This window comes from Otolemur garnettii, unplaced genomic scaffold, assembly GCF_000181295.1.
Source record: "Otolemur garnettii isolate 467f Iridium unplaced genomic scaffold, OtoGar3 scaffold00057, whole genome shotgun sequence".
Classification (NCBI taxonomy): domain Eukaryota; kingdom Metazoa; phylum Chordata; class Mammalia; order Primates; family Galagidae; genus Otolemur; species Otolemur garnettii.
In genome coordinates this window covers 1,452,821-1,463,332 of record NW_003852452.1, presented here as the reverse complement: position 1 = coordinate 1,463,332, position 10,512 = coordinate 1,452,821, and the positions used below count along the sequence as shown (strand labels likewise).

General features: G+C 34.5%; 1 protein-coding gene across 3 annotated transcripts in view; it reads left to right on the top strand.

The window, feature by feature from the left end:
* Positions 1 to 5,739: 5,739 nt before the first annotated feature.
* SLCO1A2 (solute carrier organic anion transporter family member 1A2) overlaps positions 5,740 to 10,512 on the top strand; it is a 44,083-nt gene continuing 39,310 nt past the window's right edge. For 2 of the 3 annotated variants that reach the window (XM_023514690.1, XM_003792446.3), the window contains exons 1-2: positions 5,740 to 5,864; positions 5,980 to 6,101. In XM_023514690.1, the coding sequence (XP_023370458.1) occupies positions 6,083 to 6,101 (19 nt within the window). In that variant the 5' untranslated portion in view covers positions 5,740 to 5,864; positions 5,980 to 6,082. Of the gene's footprint in view, positions 6,102 to 10,512 lie in introns of all 3 variants that reach the window. The other variant, XM_023514689.1, reaches the window with a different exon arrangement.

Below are 10,512 nucleotides of genomic sequence, written 5' to 3'. Positions count from 1 at the left end.
GATCAACAAAGAGACATCAGACTTAATCTGTACTATAGACCAAATGGACTTAGTAGATATATATGGAACAGTTCATTCAACAACCATAGAACACATAGAACATACATTCTTTTCCTCAGCACATGGATCATTCTCATGGGTAGATCATACATTAGACCACAAAACAAGTTTTAAGGTACTCAAAAGACTTGAAATTTTGTCAAGTATTCATATTGGAATGAAACTAGAAATTAGTAACAAAAGGAATATTGGAAACTATAAAGCACATGGAATTTAAACAATATGCTCCTGATTAACCAGTGGGTGAATGAAGAGATTAAGAAGTGAATTAAACATTTCTTGAAACAAATGAAAATGAAAAGACTACATACTAAAACCTATTGGCTACAATAAAAGCTGTAACAAGAGGAAAATTTATAATAATAAGTGCTTATATCAAAAATGCCAACAACTTCAAATAAATAATAATGCATCTTCAAGAACAATAAGAAAAAGTAGGAGGAAAGAACCCAAAATTAGTAGAAGAAAACAAATAATAAAAATCAGAGCAGAAATAAATGAACTTGAAAAAAACAAAAAGTCAATAAAAAAAGTTGTTTTTTTGAAAAGATAAACAAAAATGACAAATCTTCTGCCATACTAAGAAAAAAGAAAATGCATAAAAACAGGGATAAAAAGGAGACATTGCAATTGATACTGCACAGATTGAAAGGCTGATTAGAGATTACTAAAAGCAGCTCTATGCCAACATGGAAAACATAAAAGAAATGGATAAATTCTTAGACACTTATAACCTGTTAAGGTTGAACCAGGAAAAAATCCAAAATCTGAACAGACTAATAACAAGTAATGCGATAGAAGTTGTCATAAAAACTCTCCCATCAAAATTAAGCCCAGGACCTAATAGTGAAAAATTAGGTCTCCCATGCAAAATTAAGCCCTAATTCTAATAGTGCTGGATTTTGCTGGATTCTACCAAAATTTTAAAAAAAAACTAATATCAATCCTCCTCAAAAAATTGATGAAGGAATACTTTAAAACTTATTTTATGAGACAAGTATTGCCTTGATAACAAAACCAAAGACACAACAACAACAAAAAACTACAGGCCAATATTTCTGTTGAAAAAGTCCTCAACAAAATACTAGCAAACTGAACTTAACAACACATTAAAAACAAACATCACTCATTTTGATCTAGTGTGATTCACCCCAAGGTTGCAAGGATGGTTCAGTGTGCACAAATCAACCAGTGTGATCCATCATATCATGACAACAAAAGACAAAACCCACATGATCATTTGAAGTAATGTTGAAAATGCATTTGATAAAATTCAGCATCTCTTAATGATAAAAACTCTCAAAAACCTGAGTATAGAAGAAAAATATCTCAACATGATAAAAGCTATATATCACAAACACACAGCTACTATCATAGTGAATGGGGAAAAACTGAAACCTTTTCCTCTAAGATCTGGAGCAAGACAAAGGGGCCCACTTTCACCACGTTAGTCAATACAGTACTTGAAGTTCTATCTAGAGCAATCAGGCAGGAGAAAAAAATAAAGGGCATCCAAATTGAAAAGGAAGAAATCAAATTATCCTTGTTTGCAGACAATATAATCTTATATTTTGAAAAAAACCGAAGATTCCACAAAAAAGTATTAGAACTGATAAATGTAGTAAAGTTTCAGGATACAAATATAAAATCAATACATGAAAATCAGTAGCATTTCTATATGTCAACAGCAAACAATCTGAAGGAGAAACCAAGAAAGTAATTCCATTTATAGTATCTACAAATAAAATGAAATTCTTCAGAATAAATTTAATTAAAAAGTAAAAAAAATCTACAATTAAAATTATAAAATGTTATTGAAAAAAATTGAAGATGATACAAATAAATGGAAAGATATTTCACACTCATGTATTGAAAAAAATCAATGATATTATATTGTCCATACTTCCCAAAGCAGTCTACACATTCAATGCAATTCCCATCAAAATACCAATGATATTCTTCACAGAATTAGAAAAAAAATAATTCTAAAATTTATATGGAACCACCTAAGGCCCAGAATAGCCAACGCCATCCTGAGCAAAAGGAACAAAACTGGAGGAGTCACATTACCTGATTTCAAATTATACTACAAAACTGTAGTAACAAAAGCAGCCTGATACAGGCACAGAAACAGACACATAGACCAATGGAAAAAAATAGAGGTTTCAGAAATAAATCCACACATTTATAGTAAACTCGTTGATAAAGGTACTCAGAACATACATTGGGGAAAAGACAGTCTCTTTAAGAAATAGTGCTGAGAATACTGAATATCCATTCTTTCCTCTCCAGTATAGATATCCATATGCAGAAGAAAGAAATGAACCCTATCTTCTGTTACATGCAAAAATCAAACCAAAGTCAATTAAAAATTTAAATCTAAAACCTGAAACTATGAAACTACTAAAAGAAAACTCTGGGGAAACTCTCCAGGATGTTCATCTGGGCAATGCCTTCTTGAATAATACCCTAAAATCACAGGCAAGCAAAGAAAAAATAGACAAATGGGATTATATCAAGCTAAAAACCTTCTGCAAGGTAAGGGAAATAAAAAAAATGAAGAGATGGCCCACAGAACTGGGTTGAGAAAATATTTACGAACAACCCATCTGGCAAGGGCTTAATAACTAGAATATATAATTAGCTCCAACGACTCATAGGAAAAAAAACCAAATAATCTGATTAAAAAATAAGGAAAGGATCTGAATATGCTTTTCTCACAAAAAAACATATGAATGACCAACAAGTATATGAAAGAATGCTCAACCTCACTTACCATTGCAAAATGCAAATGAAACTGCAATGATGTATCATTTCACCCCAGGTAAAATGTCTTTTATCCAAAAATAAGAAATAATGAATTCTTACCAACAGTGGGAAAAAGTGAACCCTTGCAAACTGTAAGTGAGAAGGTAAATTAGTGCAACTACTATGGAGAGCATTGTGGAGGTTCCTCAAAAATACTAAAAATAAAACTACCATATAATTTATATGACTCAGCAATTCTGCTGCTAGGTATTTATTCAAAAGAATGGAAATAAAAAGATATCCACAGTCCCACGTTTATTGCAGTGGTATTTATAATAGCCAAGATTTGGAATCAACCTGAGTCCATCAGTGAATGAATGGATAATTCATTCACTGGGCAATTCATATTCAATGGAATATTATTCTGCCATAAAAATGAATAAAATTCTGTCATTTGTAATAACATGGATGGAATGAAAGAACACTTTTTAAGTGTTTAACAAGTATAGAAAAAAGAATTTGGCATATTCTCACATACATATGTGAGAGCTAAAAATTGAAATAATTGGTCACATGACAATGATTAATGATGGCTACCAGAGGCTGGCAAGAGTACACTTTAAAATAATTAAAGAGTAGAATTTTAATGTTCCTAATGCAAGGACATAATAAATGCTTAAAATGATGGATACTTCAATTACCATGATTTCATTATTACACATTGTATGCATGTATCAAAAAATCACATTTTCCCCATAAATATACATAATTGTTTGCCTATAACAATTAAAACCAAAAAATGAAAAATAAAAAAAGGGGGCAGCACCCATAGCTCAGTGGGTAGGGTGCTGGCCACATACACTCAGGCTGGTAGGTTCAAACCTGGCCTGGGCTAAACGACAATGACAAATGCAGCAAAAAAATAGCTGGGTGTGGTGGTGGGTGCCTGTAATCCCAGTTACTTGGGAGGCTGAGGCAAGGGAATCACTTAAGCCCAAGAGTTTGAGGTTGCTGTGAGCTGTGAAGCCACAGCACTCTACCCAGGATGACATAGTGAGACTCTGTCTCAAAACAAACAAACAACAACAACAACAAAACGGGGGTGGGGGGGAGTACCAGAAAAGTTAAACATTTAGAATAGTCATATTTCTATCCAGTAAAGGAGTAATGGTGATCTTGACATGGGAAAGGATCAAGTTTTCTCTCTTCCTATTTGATGGAGTGACTACACTGGGCTAAGGTAATGGCAAGTATAGAGAGAAGGAAAAAAAAAAAACAAGTGAGAGAAAATGGGATCTAAAAGTACAAAGAGAAATAAATGAGGACAGTGGAGAAGTTTATGATTAAACCAAATTTGATATAAAACTTAACTACAGCATGTCCCAAAAGTCACCCATAAAGTCATCACAGATAGTGAAAATGGGAAATTGTAGCTATCTTTATTTACAAAATTAAAAATAAATATCTTTATTTACAAAATATTCATTACAAAATTTTATAATATATTTGCAAAATATTCTCTACATTTTGGCCACCTCTTTTTAAAATTTTATAATGAATCTTTTGTAAATAAAGATTTAGCTACAATTTTCTATTTTCCCTATGTCTAGGAACTTGAGGGGTGACTTTTGAGACAACATGTATATCAATTTGTTTGAAAAATTATTCCATTCTATCCATAATTTTTCCATAACCAGTGTTGCACTATAGTTAAAGTGAGTTGGAATTTTATGTGAGAGCGTTCAGCATGGGTCTGTTCAGAATTGCCAAATGTGTCTCTCTAACTTTCAACCATAATCCTTAGAATGTTTTCACCATTTCTCTACCATGCAAGTTATAGTTCATCATACAGTGTCTGTTTCTATTGCAATGTGTCTAAAACAAAAATTTTATTTTTCCCAATGAAAGTATTATTTCCTTGGGATCTGTGTCCAAGTACCTTCCAAAGAGATATACTTCTCTAGTGGGTTTATATTCTCCATAGAACAGGTCGGCTGTCTTGTTCACTACTGACTTCCATTGCTTAGAACAATGACTGGCATGTGGTAGCTTTCAATAAGTATCTGTTGTATGTGTTAGAAAATGAGTACAAAGAACTAAACTCACACATAATTGTGCAGTAGCTACTCCTTTGATATGCATTTTGAGGATTTAGAAAATTTGTAGAGTTCAAGCAATGAGGTTTTTAAAAATTAGTACCATTCAGGACCACTTGTTAAACAGATATTGTTTACAGGATTTTAATTAATTAATGCTAGGGATACTGTTAAAATATTATTCTGGCAAGAGTAAATATTGTTAGAGTGAAATATTTTGATATTGATGCAAAATGTTGTCCTAGTTTCAAGTCACAAAATAAACAGAGTATTCAACCTGGGGTTAGTAGAACTTAATAAAGTTTAAGCCAACTTCTTGTTCTCCATACAAAAATGTGTTCCTATAAATAATATAGATATATAGATCCACAGAGAATCTATTGCAAATATCTATACATAGATCTCCTTTCTGATGTTTGATCTTTTCCTAAGTCTTACATCTTAATTTAACAATTGTAGGATTCTTTTTCAGATCATAGAATTGTTTGTTATTTTTACTTAGGCTATTTCCATGATTAAAATTCCATGTCTCTCCAGGTTCCCGTGAATCAGCAGTACCCCACAAAGTGTTTCCCTTCCTGAGACTCCAGGGAAGTCTTGGAATGCCAAGAACTCCAAGAGGGAGCCTGGCCAAATAGAGATTTTTGAACGTGGGTACGCTCACTGAAGCAGATTTTCAGCACAAACACAAATCAAAGTCTTGTGTTCTTAAAAGCAACAATTTTCATGTAAGTCCAAGGAGCTCACTTTGGTTCTATTAGTTTTGGCCAAAGAAATGAAAAGCTTTGTTTAATCACGTGGTCATTATTTTGCAAGGGGATCTTAACAAATTACTTCAGTATCTTTAATCTTCACCAAAGAGTAGCTAAAGTTATTTTATGTAACGTTCTCAATAGGAAGCCAATGACTAAATGTTCTCTAATGCCATTATTTTCTAGATCTGAACCAAAAGCTTCCTAGGTATTTTGGTAATATAGTGGACTTCCACTATATTATTCAGATTCAGTACTTTCTTCAAAAGAATACTTGCTAATGATTTTGGCAGTAACTTAACAAATTTTTATTTTCTTAAAAGGGTAGAACTAAGACATATCAAGATTTAAAACATAGATACTTTGGAACATTCAGAAGAGCAACATGGGAGAAACTGAGAAAAGGATTGAAGCCCATAGAATAAGATGCCTTTCCAAGTTGAAGGTATGGAATTTTGTGTGTGTGATATATGTGTATGTACAATATTTTAAAAAACTGAAATAGCCCTTGTAAAATGGCTCATGTCTATTATTTCATGTCTCACTACTTGGTCTATTGGTGATTTTTTGCTTTAAAGAAGTTGATTTTATAATTGAAGATGTGTCTAACTATGATTATCGATTCAGACAATTTAATCAGAAAAAGTTCTGAGGGACTTAGATGGAAGAGAGATCGCACAGATTTTCAATCATACATGTACTGTGGCAGAATTTATTTTCCTGGATCAAAGGCCAATTTAATGCTTATCCTCCTAGGGCTTCCAGCCCAGAGACATGCGGGGGCCCTTTCTAGAAAATAGCTCATTGGACAGAGATGCTTTGCTGATTTGTATGCCAACATTGCTTCCTAATGTCTCAGTAAAACAAATGTATTCTCCAAGCTTTGGCAGCATAGCAATCATTCTTTACAAGACAAATGCCCATTTTGTTAGGTGCCTTAGTGGTGTTAGGTGTTTCAGAGAGCATTCTCTTTTCAGAGCTTCTAAGTCATTTCACATACCAATAAAATTTGAGTTTATTTTAAAACAATGTGTCTGGATATTTGCATTGATTTTACAAAGCAAGTGGTTTCCCAATTAAGACACCCATTTTCTTCCTATCAAAGTTTGTCTCTCCACTATATAAGGGGAAATCTATGCATTTGCAAAAAAGTGGAAAAATATGATACAGATCTAGAAAACTACTTATGCCTAAATGCCATATTAATTATGAAAACTTTTTCCCTTAAATTATTTCTGAATTCTAATGTCCTCCTGTAACTGAGTGGTTATAAATAAAGATCTGGGCTCAGGCTTTCCGTGTTCCTGTCAGAGTTCAGCTGTTTACGCCCTATGTGAGCTTGGATAAATTGCCTAACCTCTTTCTGTTTTAGTGTTCATAATAACAATAGTCCCACCTTACAGAATTTTTTATGTTTGACACAGTGATTGAAATATTGTAAACATTCAATAAAAATTAGCTACTATTGTTAATAGTATTTGAGGAGAAAAGTCAAGTCAGGTGTTATTTATAAACAACAGATCTTAAATTTTCAATTACTTTAGATTTAGCAAGATTAGATATTGATGTGAATGTTTGACAAAATATTACAAACACAAGTTTATGAAGTAAAAGGCAATTGCTTAATAATTAGGCTTCTCTGCTTCTTTGAACTTAGAAATATGGTCATTAAATAAAATTCTTTGTTGAGTATCAAAGAACTATCTTCAACAAATTTGTTAAGTTTATTGTTAAAAGCTACTGAGACTGGCTTTATAAATATAGAAGTAATTTAGCACTAGACATGAGTTAGAATAGCCACTGGCTTCTTTGACTACATGAATAGAGCCAAACAATTTAGACAACCTATCTAGGTGTTTTAGGAAAAACAGTGCTGGGATATTTATCCATCTTTTTTTTTCTTAAAATGTTAAATAGAAAAAAAAAATATTTTACCAGCTCTGATTTGTACTTGATTTAGTGGAATTTCCTTGTCTTTAACTATAAAACCTGAATTATAAAAACATGTAAAAATTATTTACTCTCAATAATATCCTCTGTAAAGGTTTATAGTGGAGAAGACAGGATTTCTACAAGTGGTATTTAATCTAAAAGATAAAAATCTAGATATATAGCTATAGTAGCTTGTCACCATATTATAGTGACTTATTTTAAGGTTACTATTCAAATTTCCAGGTCTTTTCTCACATAAATTCCTATTCAGAGTTTGCCAAACAAATTGATACAGATAACTTTTAGCTTATGTATATGCTGTGGTCTGAATGTTTGCAAATCACCCTGATTCATATGGTGAAATCCAAACCCTGAGCTGATGGTAGTAGGAAGTGAGACCTTTGGGAGGTGATTAGATCTAAGGTGTGTACCCTTCATACATGGTATCAGTATCCTTATAAAAGAGAACTGAGAGATTCCTTCCCCCTTCTGCTATATGAGGATATAGTGAAAAGATGGCTGTCATGGGCCATTCAATGGGACCTCATCAGACACCAAATTTGACAATGCCTTGATGTTGGACTTTCCAGTCTCCAGAACTGTGAGAAATAATAAAATACAATGTACTCTACTCGGGTGATGGCCACACAAAATGCCCTGACTTCAGCATTATACAATTCATCCAATTAACAAAAAATTTGTACCCCCTTAAATTTTTGAAAATTTTTTTCTCTTGTTTATAAGCCACCTGGCTTATGGTATTTCGTTATAGCAACCTGAGTGGGCCAAGACGGTGTATTTAATCCTATTATATTTTACCTTACTTTCAGTTTTGACTTCTCCAAGATGTTTTTGGTACTAACCTCTGTCATTAATCCAGAGAACTCATATCCAGGGCCTACTATTTGTCAGGCACTTACTAGGTCCCACAGACATAAAAGTCAATAATATAGGGTTGCAATTTCTAAATTGCTCCTGGTGTACTGAGAGAGGAGTTATAGCCATCCCAGCATGTGTAAAGTGTTCTGTACCAGGGGCTGGAGTAGAGGTAGGCACACGGTTGGGGGGAAGATGAGGAGTAAATAATGGAGGTTAACTGGGGAGCACAGAGACCAGGAAGGTGTCACGATAAAGGTGATGCAAGAACGGAGTCTTGAAAAGTGATTATGTATTTACCACATGCACAAGGAAAAGAAAGGCATTAGAAGTCGAGGAACATCCTGTAAAAGGCACTGAACTATAAAAAGGCAAGACAAATAGCCGGGCGTTGTGGCAGGTGCCTGTTGTCCCAGCTACTTGGGAGGCTGAGGCAAGAGAATCACTTGAGTCCAAGAGTTTGAGTGCTGTGAGCTGTGACACTACAGCACTCTACTGAGGGCGACAAAGTGAAACTCTGTCTCAAAAAAAAAAAAACAATGGCAAGACAAATCAAAGGAGTCATGAGTAGAACCTTGTATCTACGGGCAAATGACAGATGATAAGACATAAATAGACTTCTGTTTTTTAACAATCTAAGAAAAGCAGGAATTTTCTTACTGTTGAGAATCACTGAAAAGTTCTGAGAAGTGGAATGACACGCTCACTCTGTATTTCATTAATCCATTTGATTAAAAAATCAAGCTCCAAATTGATGGGTGGTGGCATGAGGAAGAGAGATTGGAGGTGGGTAAGACTAGAAGAGACTAAAAAGTGTTGTAGTTGTCTAAGCCAAACTGTGTACTATGAGATATTTTAGCCTATGGGTGGTAGTTAAAACCATGGGCATCAGTGAGACTTCATGGACAGCTTGCACAGAGAAAAAAGTAGTGGGTACATGACACAGAGAAAAAAGTAGTGGGTACATGACAAAAGCCTGAAGAGGTTGGCCAAAGAAGGGAAGACTCAGTAGAAAGAGACTAACAGGTAGGCAGAAATACAGGTGTGCATGGAGGTGGAGGGGAATTTTCAGGAAAAAATAAGAGACATGAATGGTATTATCAAATGACTCAAAGTCAGGAAGTAAGCTGATGACCGAGAAGTAGCTAGTGGATTTGGAAATCAGGAAGTCATTATGCCTTTTTATGGAATAGCTTTAGGAAACCCCAGACTGTGGGGACTGAAGGGTGTATAGAAGGTTAAATGCTGTTGGGAATAAGTTGAGACTATTCTTCCTAGAGAAACTGCTGTCAGGGTGAGGGAAGGAATTTTTTTTTTAAAGAAAGAAATAACTTGACTATATTAATAAGCTAGCAAGGAGAGAGGCAGGAGAGAGTGTGAGTTTGAAAATAGAGGAGAAGGAGCCATAATTCATGACTGGGAATCTCAGAAATGGGAAGAATGCAGCTGGTCGCAGTGGCTCACGCCTGTAATCCTAGCACTCTGGGAGGCTGAGGCAGGTGTATTGCCTGAGCTCAGGAGTTCAAGACCAGCCAGAGCAAAAGTGAGACCCCATCTCTAAAAAATAGCTAGGCATTGTGGCAGGCGCCTGTTGTCCCAACTTCTTGGGAGGCTGAGGCATGAACATCACTTGAGCCCAGGAGTTTGAGGTTGCTGTGAGCTATGATGCCACCGCACTCTACTGAGGGTGACAGAGTAAGACAATATCAAAAAAAAAAAAAAAATGTCTCTACAAAAAAAAAAAAAAAAAAAAAACCAGAAAATTTAAAAGAATACAAGATAAACACCTATGCAGATATCCTAGTAAAACACTAGTAAACTAGTGCTTTTTCAAGGTAAAAATTATGAAAATGTCCACTTTAAAAGCCTGTGAATGTTTTTATTTACCATATTGTTATCACATCAATTTATGTATTCTGGGCTGGGCGTGGGGGCTCATGCCTGTATTCCCAGCACTCTGGGAGGCCGAGGTGAGTGGATTGCCTGAGCTTACAGGTTAGAGATCAGCCTGAGACAGAACAAGCCCTTGTCTCTAAAAATAGCCAGGC